This window comes from Anopheles stephensi, chromosome 2 (genome assembly GCF_013141755.1).
Source record: "Anopheles stephensi strain Indian chromosome 2, UCI_ANSTEP_V1.0, whole genome shotgun sequence".
Taxonomy (NCBI): Eukaryota; Metazoa; Arthropoda; class Insecta; order Diptera; family Culicidae; genus Anopheles; species Anopheles stephensi.
Genome location: NC_050202.1, coordinates 62,103,741 through 62,125,577, shown reverse-complemented (window position 1 = coordinate 62,125,577; position 21,837 = coordinate 62,103,741). Strand labels below are relative to the sequence as shown.

The 21,837-nt window shown below is 48.5% G+C and overlaps 4 protein-coding genes across 6 annotated transcripts; 1 reads left to right on the top strand and 3 right to left on the bottom strand.

The window, feature by feature from the left end:
• Nucleotides 1–99: 99 nt before the first annotated feature.
• On the bottom strand, nt 100–14,624 carry LOC118506625 (jmjC domain-containing histone demethylation protein 1). 3 transcript variants are annotated; one of them, XM_036043994.1, is made up of 5 exons: nt 14,420–14,624; nt 11,765–12,460; nt 6,655–6,815; nt 3,665–5,798; nt 100–3,590 (listed from the first exon to the last, which is right to left on the bottom strand). In XM_036043994.1, the coding sequence occupies exons 2-5, from the start codon at nt 11,816–11,818 to the stop codon at nt 1,902–1,904; spliced, it is 4,038 nt and encodes a 1,345-aa protein (XP_035899887.1). In that variant the 5' UTR covers nt 11,819–12,460; nt 14,420–14,624; the 3' UTR covers nt 100–1,901. The 3 variants fall into 3 exon arrangements, with proteins under 3 accessions (XP_035899887.1, XP_035899888.1, XP_035899889.1); XM_036043995.1 differs by lacking the exon at nt 14,420–14,624 and adding an exon at nt 13,380–14,398; XM_036043996.1 differs by lacking the exon at nt 14,420–14,624 and adding an exon at nt 13,433–14,398.
• Nucleotides 14,625–15,041: 417 nt separating this feature from the next.
• LOC118506624 lies at nt 15,042–16,631 on the bottom strand. Its single transcript, XM_036043993.1, has 3 exons — nt 16,302–16,631; nt 15,934–16,209; nt 15,042–15,867 (listed from the first exon to the last, which is right to left on the bottom strand). The coding sequence occupies exons 1-3, from the start codon at nt 16,358–16,360 to the stop codon at nt 15,225–15,227; spliced, it is 978 nt and encodes a 325-aa protein (XP_035899886.1). The 5' UTR covers nt 16,361–16,631; the 3' UTR covers nt 15,042–15,224.
• A 190-nt stretch (nt 16,632–16,821) lies between these two features.
• Nucleotides 16,822–20,370, top strand: LOC118506621 (centromere protein J). Its single transcript, XM_036043990.1, has 2 exons — nt 16,822–19,880; nt 19,947–20,370. Exons 1-2 carry the CDS (start codon nt 17,056–17,058, stop codon nt 20,296–20,298), a joined length of 3,177 nt encoding a protein of 1,058 aa, XP_035899883.1. The 5' UTR covers nt 16,822–17,055; the 3' UTR covers nt 20,299–20,370.
• Nucleotides 20,332–21,593, bottom strand: LOC118506623 (39S ribosomal protein L44, mitochondrial). Its single transcript, XM_036043992.1, has one exon. The coding sequence runs from the start codon at nt 21,464–21,466 to the stop codon at nt 20,477–20,479; it is 990 nt and encodes a 329-aa protein (XP_035899885.1). The 5' UTR covers nt 21,467–21,593; the 3' UTR covers nt 20,332–20,476.
• Nucleotides 21,594–21,837: the final 244 nt, after the last annotated feature.

Sequence of the window (21,837 nt, the reverse complement as noted above, 5' to 3'; positions counted from 1 at the left end):
AGCACCAGAACATTTTCATCTGATTGTTTTTCTCAATATTTTCTATCCCCTTAATTCTCGTCGGACGAATAGTAAAGAAAATGAAGATTAGCAGCAGCATCAGGGTACTCGTATTTTCTTCACCATTGTTGCAAGGTTTTATTTACAAATGACCGTCTATTATCGTAAACCTTTGTGTGGCTGTACACTTAAGGTAAATGTTCTCACCGGGGGTAGGGGGGGCATCGACCGCATGTAATGTGGAACTTGTATAGGGTTTATGCAGGTTTGCAGAAGGATGCTTTTTAATGCTATACTCTAATATCCGGCTTATTTCGCTTATTTCTAAAGGGGTTTCACTGTTCCTTCTAGTTCCTTCACTTATCTAAGCAACGCAGGGGAATGCCCGCGAAACAGGATTTTCTTTTGTCAAATACACATTTATACACCATACTGCAATTGTGCATGCACTACACGTTTATGACCATTTTTGCCTTTTCTTGGTGTTTTAGATTTGAGCCAATTTTAACTATACTATGTGTGTGTGTGTGTGCTTTGAAAATACTCTTCTCTACACATGTATGCTTGCTTCTTAATCCGCGGGGAATCTGTTAAGCTACACTTCACTTCGGTTGTATTTACATACACACGTGTCTCACTTGTCTCACAGCACTACTATCCTACAGATTTAGGATCGTCGCGTGAAATGGCAAATTAAGTCAAAGAAGATACTATCAATCTTTCATACATACAGAATTGTGCGCTGGTGTTACTTCTGCCGACGGAAAACAAACAAACAGACGAATTTTCTCTACCATACTACACACGAGCCAATATGCTCTTTCAGAAGACGTTTGCACCTACAGTCAGTGGGAATTGGAGGGAATGCAATAGCTAATTTTGCGCCTAAGAGGTGACCCTTCTCATCTGCCACTCTTCTGCCTAATTAATAGCAAACATATACTCGCTCACACCAATCTTTAGTATTCGATAATTCCTTAAGCACTCTCGCATTATTGCATTGTAATTGCACACTACAGATCGCAGAAAGATGCATGGTGTAAAGAAGGAAGAATCGACCAATATCGACTAAAACTTAAAAATGCAATAGAAGAAGCACTACGGCCTCCCCAGCAATATTAATTTACTTTGATTTGTAAAAAAAGGACGAAGCAAATTTGCTAAAAAAATACAGTCATATACTAGGTTAACGTACTGACTACTGATGATGCCACTGTGTTCTGTTTTACTCTACCCAGTAAGCTAGCAGTCCTAGCGCTCCTGAATTATGCGTTGGGTTTTCTGAAATCCATACATTTTCAGATCACGCAACGCTTCACGCAGGAGCGCTTACCACTGCCTATCCGTTCCTAACCTCTTCTGTCTGGAGTCTGCATCACGTCTAAGTACGTGCATGACCACGGCATGTTTTTCGCCCTGCCTCCCTAATGAGAGTTCCTAATGCTTTATCGTTCTATAATCCTTAGCCTGTCATTCCCTTCAAAGTAGCTGATTGGACTCGTCAAGGGCGAGGAGTTCCGTACAATAGCAAGGAATTGTTAACAAATAAAACAAACGCGATATACCACGCTTGATGTTTGCACGTACGCCACTCACAACTATTTACACCTGGATGCGCATGTGGCACGCACTCTTGTGTGGTGTTGCTCATCACGTCTTTCAAGAGGGGTTGGAAACTTAAAAATAATCTTTGGTTTCATTTCGAACTGTTTACAAATAACTGTACCCCTTCCCCTTTCAAGAGACAGCAGGAGAGAGATCCACGGTCCATCTGAACGCTCTCAATGGGTCTCCTTGGATACCAAGAAGCTTTCTCACCATGGAAACGCAAAGAAACGATGGCTACTATACACCCAATCACTGTACCTGCCTAAAAAGGGTTGTTGCTACGTTTTACCTTATCACTGTGCCTCGTGCGACGACTGCTGCTGCTGCTGCTGGGAAGGAGTTTTCCGCTTATCCACCAGCTTAATATCGTGCAGCTGTAGATCGTTCTTGGAGGTGGATGCAAATTTTATCATCGATTGCGTCGATACCTGCGGCACATGGCTGAGATCAAGCCGCGTGAGTGCGTCACACTTGGCGAGGTGATCGAGCGACAGCTCCGTTATCAGCTTGCAGCAGCTCAGGTCCAGCTCGATCAACGTTTTAATGGCCGCCGGCGATGTACCGATCTGTGCGATCGCTGCATCAGTGATGCGCTGGCACGAGCTCAGATCGAGGTGCGTAAGGTTCGGCAAACCTTGGGTAATGTAGCGCAGTGCCACGTCGGAGATATCCGCACCGGCCACCTTTAACATTTTAAGGTTCCGCAGCCGCGACTTGGAATCGGCCAGCCCGGGCCGCGAATCCTTTGGTGGCGACAGTATCTCGCGGATCGCGAAATCATTCAACCCCGCGATAAAACTCAGATCGAGCACCTGCAACGGGGGACACATGCAGGTGTGCAGCCCCAGTACGGCCTGTATGTGTGTGCCCTGGAGCGAGAGATTCTTGAGGCCGGGAATGCGCGATATCAGCCACGTCACCTGCCGCTTGCCAAGCCCTATCCAATCCATTATCAAGTGTTCTGGCTGGCGGCGCACGATCGCCGACAGCAGGTTCGGCGACAGCTTGTACTCGGCACAGTTCATACGCTTCCAGAGCGACGGATCGACCGCTAGGTTGGACCAGGTCTTGCACACCATCGTGCACGTTGCCAGCGTCTCCGGCGGCAGGTATCGAAACACGGCCAACAGACAGGTAGCATCGAGCGCGTAATTACCAGCCACCGGGATCGTCGGTGTATGCGTGACCGACGATGCTGGGCGTATCGGGTACAGTGGCTTCTTCATCGATTTGGTTGACGTGTTGTGGATCTGATTAGCCAGCTGCATCCGTTGGGAGGACTTTTTCCTCGGAAGTGAACCGTGGTTCGTGGCGTTCTTCCCGTCATGTCCCGTACCGTTACCGTCCGGTGGTCCGGCACCGCCGTGATTACTGCCAGCGTGATTTACATTAATGGCACCACCGCCACCTTCTTCGCTCTTTCTTCGCTTCACCGGAACACCGCCACCGACGGCGGACGCTGCAATCTCACGGCCATCCTTTATTACACTCGTTGCATGATGATTTGCGGAATACTCGTGATGATGGTGGTGATGATCCAGCGGTTCCTCCTTAACCTTCACCGTTCCCATCGTGCCGGCGACCGCCGCATTGGACGCATTAAGCGTGTGCAGATGCATTTGCTTCCCCACACCGGAAGCAGCATCATTTTCGGACCCGCTCGAAATGTCCTCATCCTTTATCTTGGGCTTGCGTTCGAACAGAATGTTGCCACCTTTGCTGCCGACAATGACCGCACTGCCGGAAACGGCAAAATCGTACAGCATATCGTCCTGAAACCGGGGCGCTCTCGGTGCGGACACATTGGAACCAGACATCATACCATCCCCACCTGCAATCGTTCCCTCCGCACCACCATGACCGCCGCCGCCACCACCACCACCTATCCGTCCATACTCGGTGTTGTGTGCCGAGGATGCGTCGCTGCTCACCGACATGCGCCGTATTTCGGACGATTTTTGTCGCGCTCGGAAGTGTCGAGGCTAAAAGAGGAGAAAAGTGACAGTGATTTAATACCATTCCGGATGGCGTAACGCGCCCACACCACCTCTCTTACCCGATAATCCGTATTTTTGCCCATTTTGCAGCACGTCGGACATTCCCAGCTGTTGGGCAGATCATCGTTCACGATACCGTGTGCCTCCGGTGCTGCACGCTGCGCACAGTCCGGATGCGATATTTCGTAGCACACCGAACACTCCATCAGGGCGGACGGTCCTTCCTGCAGTTGCGCTTGCAGCTTGGCCTGCGCCGGTGCCGTAATCGGTGCCTGACGCCAACCGTCCAGATTGCAGTGTATGCACTGGGCCGTCACTGGCAGCATCGGCTGCAGACACTGGCGCATCATGCACGTCTGCTTAGCCCGACCGGGGCCGCCAAACTTTACCATGTCGAGACAGAAACTACACTCCCCGCAATCGGACCGCTGGCAGGCTTCGCAATTTTTGCATCGTGTCCGGCGCCTGCGCGGTCCGTTCCCACCACTATCGCGCTTGTCGAAATGGCCCCCACTGTTGCTCCCACCGGTACTGTGCTTCTTGTACGGACCACGACCGACACCACCACCACCACCACTAGCCCCACTCGACGGTAACCGGTTACCGCTGGTCGGTTGTGGCGAGACAAAGTTCCGATCGTCACCATTATGGCCGCCACCATGGTGATTGTTAGTATACCGTGCTGGGGGACCCATCGTAGTACCCCCATTCGAGCTGCCGATCGGCGAACGGGAGGAACCGAGGGGCGATACCGCGTTCCGTTCGCTGTCTGCCGCCGCCTCCGACGACACTTCCTTACGCTGTACTGTATTATGATGATTGTGATGCGGCTGGGAATGATTTTGTTGCTGCTGCTGCTCCTGCTGCTGCTGGACAGTTAAACTTTCGCCATCGTCATCGTGTTCCTTTTTGATCTCCTGCTTAATCCTTCGCCGTCGGTTTTCCATATCGTCGTCGTCATCCTCGCGCTGCTCGTCAGCTGCACCTCGAGCGTGATTACCGCCCGACCCTTCATTATCGGTCGTCCGGTTTCCACAGCCATCGCCCGAATAATACTCGTAATGCTCGCGGATGTACGCATTGTTGCTTACGTTCAGGTCCGGATGCAGCACCGGCACACCGGTAACGGCCAGCTCCGGTACGTCCCGGCAGTGTCGCTCGACCAGCGTCCGCACGTCCTTAATGAGCGCCACCGGATCCCTTATCAGCTCCGGCACATTCTTCTTCTGTGCCGGCAGATCGTACAGGTACATCACGATGTCTTTCAGCCCGAACAGCTCGTAGTGCGTGAGATGCACGTGCGGCTTCCCCTCCAGCTCGTGCTCCCGGCCCGCTTCACCCTCGAGATGTGAGTGGCCGAGCAGCGTGTACACATACTTCGCCAGCACGTACCACAGCATTTCGGTGAAGAATGGGTACCGAAACTTTTGCGGCACCTTCGTATTATCCTCCACCTGCGTTATCTTCAGCTGCTTCACGATGCCGAACGAATGCAGAAAGTTGCCGCCAAAGACGAGCGAATCCGTCGGTGTGTACACGGCATGGATCCACCCGGTCGGGATGAAGAACGTGTTACCGGCCGTGAGGTAAACGCGGGCACACTTTTCCACCGTATCGCCAAAGAACACGTCCGACTGTTTGCCGGACAGTACCCATTTTTCGTACAGCTGCAGATTCTTCTCGGTGGGCGGTATCAGCCAGAACACTTTGCTACCGCGCAGTATGTGATACCACACCGAGGTGCCGCCGAAATCGACGTGAAAGTCCGTGTAGCAGTTTTTGACCGACATCAGGCAGTACTTCTGCACCTTCGGGTACATCATGTCGTTCAGCAGGTTGGTCGATTCGACCTGCGATTCCTTCAGCTGCTTTGGCCACACCACGTCCACCCAGTCGATCTGGCGCACGATCGCCGGACTCTGCACGTAGTTCTCCAGCTTGGTGTGGGAAAACTCGAGCGAAATCACGTTCAGCAGCTTGGTCTTTTCCGGATCCTCGTAATACTTTTCCCATTCCTTCATCGTCATCTCGACGTTCTTCTGCGTGTTGACGTCCATCACGTCCAGCAGGCGGCGCGACCCGACACACATCCGGACGTCGCTGATGGAGAAATTGGCCGTCGGCACCTGCAGCCCAAGGCCGGTTTTCTCCTTGAACAGCAGCGGAATGTTGAAGCCATTCTGTTGCAAAAATCTGCCGAATGAAGGAATGAAGCGAAGGAGAACATTAAGGGCAAATGCATATAACGTCGTGCCACTAGCGTCGTGGCTAATCACTTTTAATTTGCGCTAATTTGCCTAAACAAGCATGTTCAACGGAACCAACAGGGCATACTTTAAATAGGTCAACAATAAATAATCGATCTCGCTATACTTCTTCTTCTTCTGCTGCCTTTTGTTTTTTTTCACCGGTAGAAATGCATTCCCAGTGACCGCTTTAAGTTTGTCTTCCTTCCACTACACCAAATGCATTGTCGCGTGCAAAACTCAGCCCCGCTTTTGAAAGGTGGGAGGAGGTTTTTAGGGGGGGGAGTGGATGAAAGTTTGGTTGATGGTTGTTCCCGAACCGCAAAACGCTGACGACGCTTCAATGTGTACACACGAACGAAAACGCGTCCACAGAAAGATTGAAAAGCACAAAACGATTTGCCATAAAATTGAAAATGTATAGAGGTCGTCTGATTGTTCGCTTCTCTCGCACGCTCAAGCTCTATCTCGTGCTGCTGGAATGGTTTTTCACGCTGCGTTTCGACCCGGTTATACGCCCGATGGGACATATGATTTTCCGATACCACAAAGCGGCGAACAGATAGGGGGGCCGTGTTTTTTGATAAACAGAACAGAGATGGAAGACACTTTTTCCTGTACACCTTTCCCTATGAAGCTAATCAATTTGAATTTAAAAAAAATTATCGAGAAAAGTCTAAAATTTAAGATCTTGAAGAAGTATTAAAGCAGTTGGCACCGATATCTTTGACATGGATGCGTACATGTGACTGATTCTGACTGACTTCTTCCCGGTCACTATGGCACACTGCAACTCAACTTACCCGACGGTTAGATTTTCGCCTTTCATTTCGCGCACCATGCCGGACTGAGCGAATCGGGGTGATTCCAGCTTTTCCGCCACGCTGAATCCTCTCCCACCTTCGTAATCATCGTCGCCGAATGTGAACTCTTCCGAATATAGCTTTCGCTGTTTACGTTCGCGCTGTGTGTCGTGTACATGAAAAGGAAAGCGAGATAAAAAGATAGAAAAGAAATTATTACTAAATCGTACGCGTAAGTTGCTTGATAACCATGCGTTGACACAGTGGCAACACGGCCTTCAATCAATCATCCAACGGCTTCCAATATGCTTGCGACTTACAAGCTTTACAACAACCAACGCAACATAGTAAGCGACCCCCTCCTTCGCCACACGGAGCATTTCTGGCTCACCGAAGCGAATATTTTGTACCCAACCACCAACGGTCTCCCCAACACATACGCGGCTTCCCATCCCCATCGTCATAATCCGCATTTCGCACGATTCTTGACGAGCGTGATCCAAGTTGGCGATGTTATGACCGTGAAAAGTGAAAGTCATTTCTCAGCTGTTTCTTGTCCGGCTCTGTCGGATGCGATGTGTCGCTAGTAGCCGGGAAAACTCGTCACGTGTGTATCGTGTGGAAGTTTTTCCACACGTGTGATGTTTGTTGTACGTTTGCTTCAGCATAAACAAAAGCGTACATTCACATAACAAACGGTAGAATGGACTATAGGTAGGATATATTCTTTTTCTTTTGTTGCGGGTGTAGACTAACAGAAGGAGACACGTTTCTAAGAACTTTAAATGTAAGCTTTCATTTAATTTCATTAATTTCATTTCAAATTTCAAATTAATTTGACTGAAAGAAATTTTCAATTGAAAATACGTTACGTGCATTATAACTTTTTTTAAAATATTTTTCATTCTTCCCACTAATCACACCTGAAGTATGGTGGTGGTGGAAGAACGGAAGAATAACTTCATTAAACCTAGTTAGAAACGTTGCGATTGTCCATCGGATTTTAGACATAAAGATCTTTTAGATGATAAAAATACTTGGAAGGTGTAGGTCGACGAAGAGGTCCTTTAGTAAACGAGGTTTCATGGTGAGTAAGGCACCGCTGAAGACAAGACAAGGGTGAGACACTTTTGTCCACTTCACCAGTAGTTAATCTCGGTACTGTTTTGACATCTTTTCACCTTTAACTTCTTCTCAGAGCTTATCTTACACAAGCCTAATTATGGATATTAAAAATTAGTGATGCACAAGCTTATGTTCGATTTATAACTATGCGTAAAATATACACTAAGAATCCTAGAAAGCACAAAAACTAAATTTTTTTCTCAGGCACATCTTCATTAAACTGCTAACCAGACAGCCACACACAGATATTACTCATCCAATCCAATATAATGTAGTATATTGCCCTAGCACCAATGCTCACATTCGTATACGCAACGTCGAAAAATCTTTCCAAAATTGATGTTCGCGAAAACAAACGTGTACCTGGCGATGATGCCGGTACGAGAAGCTATCGCAGCTACCGGCGAGAGACGGATGAGGGTTCGCGAAAATGCGAACCTCGAAAAACCTGAATGATAAAAACCGGTTTCTTAAGCCTGTTTTAGGGCATGTTGGGGCCATTGAAAATAAAGCATTGCGCACCAATGTTCTAGATGTGTAGGACAGGATTGGATGCCTGCCTCTTCGATCATCGGTTCTACTCTCCGCGGTCGATGTGCATCGAAATGAACCGAATCCTTGGCAAATGTTTCAGGTATAAAGGGCAATCAGTGTACCACCACCTCCTTCCTATCTTTCTTAATGATTTAATGCCGTTTTTTAGATGTACACCACACTTATCCATTATACACCTGAGAATCAATAAATATCCTTTTGGGGAAAAAAAAACTGGCAAATGCTTTATTCGTGTTTTCTGGACCCAGGTATGAGAAGTTTGACAGTAGAACACGATTAGGGAGGGGGGATGCAATCTTTACGCTGTGAAAAGTAAACAAAAATGCCCTCTTGAAAGCTCACGCACATAGAACGCTCTGATGAAACGGAAAGCATCAAAAGCACCGGCTACTATCGATTGATGAAGAAGATGATGATTCATGCCTATCGCATGTAATCCCATTGCCTACTACAATGTGCGATAATCGGAATCTCGATGTTTAGCTTTATTCCCACACCGGGAGAGTGCTGAATCGGCGCATATTTATCAAACGATAAGCTAGATAAGTGAAGCAATAGACCCAGAGAGTGGTAAAGTCACGATGACCGTTAGATTCTTGTTTTGCTGACAGGCAGCTGTAACGCCTGTCTTGGAGTTAGCACGCGTGAAAGGTGTTTATTTATCGTCGGTCTTCTCCCTTTCGAAGCAAGGAAAACAGGGCTTCCCTTTATTGTTCCAAATAGAGTGGTAGATGCTGTGATCTTCGTGAAACGTCACTTAACGACCGCATGTGACTTTACATGTTCTGCGGTTTTATGTTGTTTGGCTTAACAATTAGCTTCCTGTGTGCTTCGATTTTTCTAAGGTGTGATACCTAATAGAACCGATAAAACTTAATTATGACACACTAGCGGATCATATAAATCGTTTCTCCTTCCAGGTGAAATATAGAAAAATTGTAAGTAGGTAATAGACAGAAAAATTGAAGAGAATTTAATCAGTGTCCAACAATCTTTTACTCCTGTGTCCCAGTATTGGCACTACATCATCATCGTCCACAGCCCGCCCAAGTCAGGATGCGAAAACTTTCCTCCAGCCGGCATTTGCGGGAAAGAAAAAGGAAAGCGTTGTTCATCGCACTAGCCGGCCGGTCTTCATTCCATATCCACCATTGGAATGTATGTACGTGATGGTTCGTTTCAAATAACTTCGGCCAAATTATCGCGGACAACGAAGTCTAGAATTCAGCGTCTTCAAAACGCTTTTTCAAGAAAAGCGGACTCGAAAGGAAGCTTCGGCCGATCATGGTGCCGGCCGGGTCATAGGGCACACAGAAACAACGGACACGGACATCCATTTCCTCGATGCTCTAAAACCCATCGACAGATTTTGCTATAAACCTCACCCCCTACGAAGAATGCGAGTGTAAGCGAGAAAGATGCACGCGCTTGCGCATACGTTCTCCTCTCACATTACGCTAGTATCTCTCTTTCTCGCTCATGCCTAACTTGCTCGAACGAAGCGTGTCGCATCCTTTTTGGTTCTGGGTTAGGGTCCGCGAAAGGTACGGCTCTCTCTCTGCCAGTGTAAATCGCGCGCGACTTCGCTGGCTGACTGACCAATTCGATTTCCACATTTTTCACCCTTTCTCTTACACCGGCACCACACAAAATTCACCCAGGCAAGAGTGCAAAACGCTTGAAGCAGGTTGCCGCCGTTACTAAAAAGGAGCAACACCCAGGAGTGTGTGTGTGTGAGAGAGAGAGAGAGAGAGAGAGAGAGAGAGAGAGAGAGAGAAAGAAAAAGATCCCAAACGGTGTCGAGATGACGGCATGAAAGCATCCGCACACGTTTGCCATACTTTTCGCGTAACAACCCCCCGCCGCGTAGGGATGGGGGTAGCGATATTAGGGGATGACCAAGCCGAACGCGTCATGCTTATTGTCTCGTTTTCGTGTGCTTTTGGTGAGCCACTGCTTCGTCTTAACCACTGGATACGGATTCTAAGCTGCCACCCAAGCGCTTACACACAACCCCAACCGCCTCCAACAAATCGTCGATTGGCGTTGGTTCCCGATGTTCGTTCGCGCGTTTGGTTTGCATGAACGACGACGAATCGTTATGTTGCATGCACTGGAACTGACGAAGAACTTTCCAGTATACAAGGAATAAAATAGCGGTTCTAAACAGTTTCTATTTGTTTGCGACAGTTTTGAAAACAGCTATGATCATTGCACATCATAAAATTATTCATTCAGTATCGAGAATTAAGCGAAGAGGTTGGCATCACTTTAAATTTGTGTGGAATAGTTTCATGGAGCGGAAACAATGCACCAAACATTTGGCTTAGAAATAGGCCAAGCAATGGTATGACCATTAATACAACAAAATGCAATGAAAAAATCCTTTCCACATTTTACGTATCCTTTTTCGTTTTCGTAAAAAAATTGTATCCTTTTTTGAAATTTCATTAACAACCTACTAGATTATGGTCTTCACGTAAGGTGGCTTACTTATTTTTAACGCCTAGCTAACTGATCTATTCGTGCAGACGTGTCCAGAATAGATTCATTCTATAGCTTCGTAGTGTATTCCGCTGTTTTATAGTACCACAAGCGTGGCTCTCGTGCAGCAGCCGCAGTGCAAATCAGTCTACACTCAAAGTTTGGGAAAATCCTCAAAAACATCGTAACCTGGTAAAAGGTCAAGCTTCAATTATTTAGTAGCAATTACAATTAGGTTTTTTCCGTTTGAACGTTGGTCCTGTTTTGGTTGTAGCAAAATTGTCGAAAAAATGTACATTAACAGGCTCACACAAGTCGCATCTGAATGGCCTGCTAATATTATAAGCCAAAATTTCTACCAACCAAACCCAATGTAACTCCTTCACGGACCACGTTGGGAAACATAGCAGCAAGCCGGCTATTTCTGGAACGGGGAATCAACGCGTACACCACACCACCGGTTAAAGAGGCACACCGTCGTGTTTGCCAGGTGCGCGTGTATCTACATCGTGTGAAATATCTGTTACACTCTCGACGGAACACATCCGGCGTGGCAGATTTCTTATCGAGCAACATTCCACTTCACTTATAGTCGAAGCGACTAAGCTCTCTTCGGAATCAATATCGATTACATACACGAGTTTGTTCTACTTTCTTGGTTGGCTGATTTTTACTCGCAACAGTAAACATGACGGGTTGCAAACGAGGACCCGATCTTCTAAAGCGGAAATCTATGCGTTCCTGCATATCTTGTTTTTCCTACTAATGAGGTTTATGGTCTGGAGGAAGTACTTCGGAATATTACAACATCTTACATTGAAAAGGAAAGCAAAATTCTGCCAGATTTTTGGATTACACTCCCAGACACATTTGTTCCCGACTGTAGCTGGCATAGCACGCCGCAACTCATGCCACAACTTTTCTTATGCTCGATTGCACTACTCACCAGTTGTCTGCGACTTTTCGATGGTGATATCGGCGGCACCTTATCGGATGACATCGTGCCGCACGTTTCGACGTACGCTTTTCAACCAAACGAAGCCAATGTGGTAATGTGTTACTGCTGCTGACGCTGATGATGATGATGATTGCTTATCTGGTTCGTGTATACACTCGTTCTAGCTTTTTCCGGTGCGGAACACCATGCACACCACACGCACCTTTTTACGCACATACACCGCAACAACGTTCAGGTAGTTGCAAACGGCGGTGGTGATGACGATTGCACGGTAATTAATATTCCTTATTTATTTTGTTACTGCAGGCAGGCAGCCGTGCAACGGTGACATATGCTCTGACGAACGTGTCGTTGACGTCACACACAAACACACACACACAGACACGATTTCCCAACAAACACACAACACTAGGTGACAATGCACGCACGGACCGGGGCAAAGATTTATTTTCACGCGACACTTGCACTTTCCTGTCTATTTCCAACACCTGCAGCATGAAAATGTACCGTACCTTTGCTCGATAATGCACATTTACGCTACGGTACACATTTGTTGCATTTCGTTTATCATTTTCTTGCACGCTCCAGCATCATTACCGAACGTGACACACTAAGATGTTTGCTGTTGACGTTTTCTTACTGTTGCGCTTAACCCATTAACACCATCAACAGGAAACTTAGAATCTAGAGAGGGAAAAGAGAAAAATAAAAAATAAACCAACCCAAAACGGAGGAAACGTGTGAGAGTGTGACAGAGCAGGCCGGATGCTCTAAACGCGAACTCGAACATAAACGCATTCCAATAAACTGCACCCTTGACACTTTCTTCTTCGCTTCCCTAGTGTGCGGTAAATTAAACAAAAAAAAGCACACGCACGCACCGACACACACAGCTATCCGATCACTCGCTCTCTCTCTCTCGCTCTTTCGTTTCTTCTATGCGCTTCTTCGCATCGCACTACTCTTCTTGCTCTTTTGCTCAGGCTTCCTGCTCTCAGTCTTGCTCGATTCACTTGTCACGGTTGATGATGATGATGATGCGGCTGCGTTTTTGTGGTGCGAGCTTTTTTTTTTTTGTTCGTTTCCTTGCTCGCCTAATTATGAGCCGCCAATTGACAGCAGCAGATGGAGGATGAAAGTGGAGGATGTGGCCGGTGGTCCAGATTAAGAATAAGAGGAGAAGGTACAGCCAGCGCCTACTAAGAAGGAGAGCAGCGGCGGGAAAATAACACCAGAAAAGCTCTTCTATTTTCCACCCAATCACTGACGTCCCAATCACACACACACACACACACCCGCTCGCGGGCTCGCTTTGGACAATTAGCACCAGCACAGCACACACAGGTTGAAAGTGTCCGAAGAAAAACATCGAACGCTTTAAAAAATACAGCACAGCGCGTTTGGAAGTTTGGTGAAGGCCATAACACCACCGTGAGGCGATGGTGCTAGATAAGTAGTGGCCGGAACTCGTACCCCTCACTCGGCACCAGGGCCCATGTGTGGTGGTGGATGTATTATTGAAGAGCAGAGAAGAAGAAAAGGGGGAGATCACTGGTGACAACACCACTTGTCTAAGCGAAGGTAGCAAAACGCATTCACTCACCACACACTCGAAATACACAACGGGCGGCGGTTTTCGTATCGCGCGAGACCCACCACTGCGATGTATAATGGCGGCGGCTGGTTTTGCTGCTGAAACCGCACACGGAGTAGATCGCACATCCGAAACGTATCGACACCGTCACCTTTGAGCTGGCACGCACACGCCCGTACTGAACGAAACCGATTCGACCGGGAAGACCTCGAGCTAGCAGCGCTGCAAGCAGTTTTGTCGGTACGTTCGGATACCGTCGAAGATGACGTCATCAGCGACGACGGCACGAACGGCGCACAGTGGATCACGGCGGCCCACCGGTTTGGAAATGCACTATAGGCACATGACTTTTTTCTCTGTGCAGGCTAGGCTGGGCTTTGCTGGGTGCAAACGGAACAAACGACCTTCGTTTTTAAAACTACAGCATTACGGTCCGCACATCGACAGAGCATAATTTAATGGGCAATGTTCCACGGACAAGAATTTTGTCACACATCTTGTTATTGCTGCATTTTTCATCAATGCGTTTCCCACTGTGCGCGGCTCATCGTTCGTTCGGGTTTCGGGCTTCGCACACATATACTCATTCTCAGCAACCCGCGATTTCCTCTGCAGGATGGAAAAAGCGTGCACGGTTTGCGGGCGTACGCGAGAGCGAGCGAGAGCTACATACATTCACTTTTTTACACCACTTGAGCATCGCGCGGACGGCTTTGTGTCCGTGTAGGGAAAAGGAGAAGCGCCCGACACACACAACACCATCACTACTTCTGCTGGCGCCGTTTCAACACACACACGCCCCCCATTCTAGAACACGCCGCCGCGCTTCAACTATTCTGCCGTCGTTTGCTGGCCATTTTCAGGCTGCCCATTGCCTGTTTTTTCGGCGATGTACCATACCCACAACTACCATTCACGCACTTTTTGCAACACACGTACGCCCGCGTTGGTTTGTGTATGTGTGTGCGTATGTGTGCCTGCTACCCGCGTGATAAATAATAAAACTAATTACGTTTTCCCTTTGTTCAACACACATTCGACGCTTTTACCTTATTTGCACTAATTTTCACCCTGCACCAAATCTCCGTCGTGTTCGTAAACACGTCCCGGCACACACATCGCCAGATGCGGCTAAACGGCCGGGGATTGCTTGCGCTCTGCAAACGAGGAAAAATTTGCAGAAATGTCGTCAAAATCGCAACGACGCGCCGTAGGGTTCCCGTTCACGTCTTCATCCGGACACACACCGTATTCAACTGAGAGCGAAAAAGCGAATGCGTGCTCGTTCGGGGTAAAATTTTTTGACAGCAAATTTTGCTCTCTCGCTAAAATGTATACCTACGCTCTTTCTCTCTCACTCTCGTGCACCATTCTCAATGTCGGTAAAATGCTTGGAAATAGCGATTGTGAAGGCGGCGAAATAGAATTATTTTTCAAAAGAATTTTAGCAGCAGCCGGAAGAAACGGGAAACTCAGGGAAAAGGTTGGCCATTGTAACAAGAGACGATCGCAGCGAAACGACTCAAAAACTCTATCACCTAGCTTACACAACAACGATTTAGTACCGAACAATCCAAACTCATTTGTTTTATTTAAATCAAACGCCATTTGCTGTATTGGCTTGGGCTTAATTTACTAAAAATTAAGATGGAAACATTCATAAAACACTAGTTTGTTTGCAAAATGTATTTCCGACACTTAACTAACGACAGGGGACATTACAAAGAGTACGAAACCGCTTACTTAGCCTTAATTTACTATTTTTCGCAAAAAATGCGATCACCGATCAGTGATCACGCAAATCCTGTACAGAGAACCTTTGTCGTCACACAAGCTCAAGCAATCTTATAGCAGCTACATCTCAATATCCATCGTGGCTGGATCGGGAGCATCCGGCAGGGAACGTCGCTGCCAATCCGGTACACTAGCAGCATCCTGCTCAAAGTCCAGATCCTCATCGTAATCCGGCAGATCGGGCAGTGGTTCATCGCTGATCGCCATTGAATCGATCATCACTTCATTGTTGTTGTTGTTGTTGCTGTTGTTATTGTTATTCTTCGATGCAAGCCGATCCTTGCGTTCACGTTCTTCTAGCTGTTCGGTTACTTTCGTGAACAAGGATTGTATGCGTTCCTGGGGCGGCTGCCAGATCATTAATGCGGTGCACGGTTTTTCAATACGGTCCAGTAGCGTCTGGGGTAGTATTTCGCCCCGACCATCCAGTCGACGCACCTCTTCGCAGATGGCGATACGTTGTGCTTTCTTGAGCCTTTCCTCCAGCTCTTGCGGCGACATGCACACGTGGTACGAGTCGGCATTGCCAGAAACGTTGGCGGCATCACCCAGCAGCATGTCCTCCTCGAGCGTAGAATTTGGGGCGGGTGATTCGGGTGCGGACGTGTGCGTTCGGATGTCGTGCGCGGTGTATTCCGTGGAAAGGTGCAAATTGTTCAAATGCGATGACATGACTTCCTCCGTAAGAAACTGTTTGGATGGTCTAGAAATTGAGCGATAAATGAGAAATATTGCCGCGACCAAGCGGGGACACTGCAGTGGTACTTACACCGGTATAACGTCGGGTTCGGGCTTTCGTTTTCGAAATTCCGGCAGAAAGGACTGTGATGTGACGGTGGAAAGGCCAAACGATGGTGGGCTGCTACCGGATGGCATCGCGGACGGTACCGGCGATGGAGGTCCGGTGATGGGACTGGGTCTGATAACTGCATTAAACTCCATCACCTGTCCCGGCTTTACCCCATACGACCAGGGCATTTCGGCAAAGTTGAACGGGGCACCCGTAGGTGACGGCATGATTTGTGACGGCAGTATGCTTGGATTTCTGAAATGCAGAAAATTCGCACGCACAAGGCAAACGTTTAGAGGCTTCCGAATTGGGACAGTAGTTATTGCGGCTGCTGCGCTGCTGCGAACCTGATCTTCAAAGGCGAGATCCGCTTGGTTCCCTGGTAGAAACTAGAATGGGATGCCATCTCGCTGCGTTGCCCAGCGCTGCTGGATGCTTCGGTGCCCTGTCTACCTGTTGAACTTGCTTGCACGTTCTGGAAAGTTCCCGAAACTACGAAAGCTTTCTTCAGCTGTTACTTCAATGTTTTGCAAAAGCTATTCACAGGAAAATGTGGAAAACAGCACGGACCACGCAGAAAAGTATGGATTTTTCTTTGCTTTTTTTGTCGTGTTGTTTTTTTTGTGTTCTGACGTCCATCGGAGGTAAATATTTTGAGATAAAATTTTAGTTCTGCAATGCGCATTTGCTGTCATCAAGTTCAGTTGATTTGTCTACGCTGGGAACAAAATGTGTTCAACTGGAGAATGTTTACATTTTGTGCGAGCCAGAAGACCCAGCTGCGATACACGTCCGCTGCGCGTGAAGTAATCAAGCAAACGTTATACACAAACTCTGACTCGGCTTGCGTCAAAATGCGTTTTAATTTCAAAACACGTTGTTTACCTTGCAACAGTTTGGCGCACTCCCATGGCAACTGACGTTTTTGCAGTTTGCTTTCGCTAGAATTCCAACCGCAGTTTCGTTTATACAATCTTCCGTGCAATATATAATATGTATAGGGAGCAAAGTTGTATTACGCTTGTGTAACGAGTGTTGTTTTCATGGTTTCTCCGGCTAGCTGGGTTCTGGGTGTGTGGAAAGTGCTGTGCCTTATTCACAATGGCGGACTCACCGCGTAGCATTCTCGTGCGGTTGGAGCAGCTGAAACACTGGCAGGAGGAGCAACAGCGCGTCCTGCTGGAGAAGCATCTCGCCCAACAACAGCTGCTGGAACGCGAGCAACGGAAAATGTATGCAGCGCTCGGTTTGCAGCAGCAGCAGCAGCATTCGATCGAGGAGGGCGGCGAAGAATCGTTCGGAGACAGTGACAGTGAGCCCGAGTATGAAGAGACCAACTTGCAAGCGCAACTGGCCGCCGAGCGTTTGCAGGAAACCTCCGTGAAAAACGATACAACTACGATGCTTGACTCGGACGCCGAACAACCACCGCCGGCTTCCGAGCAGGACCTAGAGGCCTTACAGAGGGCTAGAAACGTTCCCAAGAAGCGGTTTTTGAAGCGTGGCGAAGGATTGCGTGCTAGGTTTAAAGTAGATCCGAATAAGTTTAAGCTAGAAAATTTACCTAAGTACAAATTCGCTACCCACAACAGAGAGCGAAACAATCGCAAAAGTGGAACTAAGCAGCCGGACCAGCGGGACGGTGCCACACCAGGTAGCAAACCGGGAAGGGTGGACGGGAAGCAAAAAGTGAACGAACAGAAGGGACGCACCAAAAGTGACCAAGGCATTGTGCTGGATGTTAATCGAGTGCAGGATAAAAAGCTGGAAACCAGACGGCGTGTCGGAGGATCGCTTCCGATGACCGGCGTGGATGGGAACACTGAAAAGGCTACGGATAAGAACGACGACCAGATATTAGCTAACATTGTAAATAGTTCTAAAATTACAGCTGTGAAGGACGTGATGCAAAAATCACCTTCAATGCCGGATGTCCCATGGAAGCAAAGGCTCGATCCCCCGAAAGCATCGAAAGAGCAACGAGAACTGAACTTTTTCGAGCTTCTAGAACAGAAGGTGGTTGGTAAGAATTTCAATCCCGACTCGAGCAGCATATTGCGATTCATCGCAGGCAACGAATCAACTGTAAACGAGGATGATACGGTGGCGACAAATGACGATACTATCACTACTTGTGAACCGTTGGTACGCCAGGAGGAGGTAGCTTCGAAGGACAGAGTTTTAGCGCCACCGCCACCGATAAAAGCAATTCTAAATGATCATGATACTGACGAGAGCGACGCTAGTGACGACGACGACGACGACGATGACGATCATGCACACGTGCATTTCGTTGACAATGACGAACCGTCCAAATCCAGCGGGGAAGAAGAGTCGGAGTCGGACGGTACAGAGCACGAAACATACCACCGCATGCAGCGAATAGCTTCGAGCAAAATGTCGACACCGAATGATAAAATTATTACACGCCCTGCATTGCTCGAACAAACAGATCCGCACACCGAAAGAAGTGACGAAGAGGACGCTACCGTCGACAGTGCCAACGGACAGTCGGAGACCGAAGACACGCCCGTGGCCGGGATGATCGGAGACGATACACTCCGCAGTGAGATTCTTGCTAAAAGTGAGCTACTAAAGGAAAGACTAACCGAGCTCGAGCGTGAAATAGATAACTACCGGCGCGAAAACGCGGAACTAATCCAAGCCAAACAGGAGCACGAACTGGAGCGCCTAAAGCTGCAACAGGATCGGGAAGAAATGGAAGAGCGCCTCAATGACGAACGCATCAAGATGGAAGTTTACTTCCACGACGAACGCATGAAGATCGAAACGGAACGCAAACAAGCGCTGCGTGAAGCGCAGAAACCGAACAAAAAGGACAGGGAAGAAATTTTGCGCCTGAACGAAGAGCTTGCCGAGCTGCGCAAACAGCAAAAGGACCGGGAGGCTAAGCACAGTGCGTCTTTGGCACGGTTCCGGTCACAGCTGAAAACCGTCGAAAAGGAGCTGCAGGAAGTACGGCTTGAGCTCGAGGTGGCGAAGAAGGACAATCGTCGGCTGGAGACGGAAAACACGCGGCTGAAGCGGCAAAACAATAGCCGCATGTTGGTGGAAATTAATCGCAACATAGCGAAACTTGCCGCCGGAGGAGCTGAAACCGTTGAACAGCAAGGAGGACAAAAGGAAGCAAAAATGGGTCCTGCGCTTGATAAACCGAGAAAAATCGCGCCGACTACGAATCGACCCAAAACGCAACAGGTTATACCGGCAAAGGAGCGAAAGGTGCCATCGCAGGTGACAAGGGCAAAAGTTATGAGCCATCATGCGCCGGTACGCTGCAGCAAATCGGCGCCACCCCGGGGAAAGACCTTACCGATGCGCGACGACAATTTGACCTCCGAAACGGACGAGAATGATGAGAATGGGCTTTATCCGATTGATGGCACTAGCGATGAGGAGCCCAGTCCTCGCGTTAACGAAAAGGGAAACAGTGTGGAGGAAAGTGATGACGGCGACGAGGACGATGATGATGCTCTTGGGGAAAACTCTAGTTCCGCTCCGTCATCCTATTTCCCAGCAAATCCTGCCGTTCGCAAAACGCTCTTTAACGCGGTAAATCTAAACGCCGATTCGTCCGCCAACCAACCAACAAGGCAAGGATTGGTGCGCAAAGAGAATCCGACGAACCAGGGCGATTTACTGCTCGATCGCACACCGGAAGCGGCCGAACTAATCAAGAGCATGAAGCGGGAAATTGTAAACGCGGACGGCAGCCGGGACGTGTGGTATCCGAACGGGAATCTGAAGAAGATATCGGCGGACGGGCTGATCATCCGCATGCTGTACTTCAACAAGGACATCAAGGAAACGAACATGGCCGAAGGCACGACGAAGTACTACTACTTCGAGACCAATACCTGGCACACGACCTATCTAGATGGGCTGGAAATATTGGAGTTTCCTGAGTAAGTTTCGTAGCCTTTAACTCATTAGAAAACATTTCCTTCATTTTGCTTTTTCGTTTTTGCTAGCGGACAAACGGAACATCGATTTAAGGACGGATCGACCGAGGTACACTTTCCGAACGGTTCGATACGCACCACCAACCCGAACAGTGCGGACATAGCGGAAGAGTGGAAGTATCCGGACGGCACGACGGTAATTATCCGTAAGAATGATGATAAGGAGATAAATCTACCGAACGGACAGGTTGAGATACATACGAAGGCGCACAAACGGCGCATTTATCCGGACGGAACGATCAAGTTCGTTTATCCCGACGGAAGTCAGGAATCGCGATACTCGAACGGTCGCGTGCGGTTGAAGGACAAGGATGGACGGTTGCTGTCGGACACTGGTGGTGGAACGGCGGCAGGCAAATAGACTGACTGAACAAAATATACAGTACTTCCGAACTTCCGCTGGATGGTATGGTATCGGACTGGCTACAACTAATTTATTTGCTTTGTTTTCGGTGTTTTGTCTATTTGTTTTTTTTTTAATACAATAAAACTTATCCGTAAAAACACCCGAACGCAAGCTGAAAATGGATGTAACGGCGTTACTGCCTGGAGCTAACCTTACCGCTGGTTCGCTGTTGCGAAGCATTAAGAGCACAATCCTTCAACGTTAGTCTGAAATCCACCGGTTTCATGTGAATCTCGGTACCGAACAGCTGGCGTAGACAATCGCTGGCCGCTTCCTGGATGGCGATCAGTTGATCCTCGCCGTACCCCGTTCCCAGCAGCTTCCGGTCGCTGTAAATGCCAACATTGTACGCCGCCAGCAGTGTGTTTCTTCCTACGTTGCCGATGAGGCGTGGTTCAGGTTCGGCCATTCCTCGCTCTTTGCAGTACTCCTGCAGCGTGCGAAGCGGATCCGCAATGTTCAGATACTCGTACAAGTCGCGCTGGTTCAGCTGACCGCAGATAAAGTCACGCACGAACAGGAAACACCGTTCATCGCCCGACGAACGGTGCAGTGCGGCCACAATGGCTTTCAGTGTCGATGCTAGCAAAGCTTCACCGATAGGGAATTCGGCCGCCATAATGATGTCTTTCGTGCCCAGATGGGAGGATACGTGTGCGAGCTGTGGTTCGCTGGTGAGCGCTTCCCGCACGGAAGAGACAAACTGCCGCGGCAAGCGTGGCAGCGCTGTTAGCAGGAAGGCTTCTACGTAATCCACAATCAACCGTTCGCCTTGCGCAATCAGCTCCCGGTTGTCGTTGACACCGAGCACCGGCTGCTCGATACCGACCGCTGCCTGCTTGCGCGTTTCCTGCTCGATGAACGACTGGTGTGTGAAGGCTTGCTGTAGCACGTTCGGATCGAACGATTCCTGTAGCCGTCGGCCGAATGCAAAGATTTCGGCACTGTAGTTCCAGTCCGAGTGGGATGATCGGGGCATCACTGCTTCCGGGCCCATTTTCTCGCGGCGCCGGCGAAACTCGCGCAACGTTGGTGCTACCCAGCGGTGCACATCTCGGCACCGGTGAACGTCTGCTCGTTGGGCTCCACGTAGGAACGCACGGCTAACACTGAATAACATCATTGTGTGGTAACAATATTTCCTAAACAGCACAATTTGAGCGGTTTTATTCCCTGCTTTCACGACCGCTATCGCCCCTGAATCGCAATGTGTTTTGGTTTGTTGTTTTTGCGGTTGTCGCGATGACAGTTGCATAAGCAAAGCTGTGGTGCTCGCGCGCTGCTGGATGAACTGTGGCACAATTACCACAGTCTATTTTCGTCGACTGTTTTATTTCGTCGAAAATCGTTGAGTGTCCCCGGCATGATTTCGTTGTGCTGCATATCGTTCCTAGCATGCTAGGTGTTTTCTACTCTAAATAGAATCTCCCCAACATAGACGAATGGCACGGGCTTAGACTGATACATATTTAAAGCAAGAGACAAAAGCTCGAT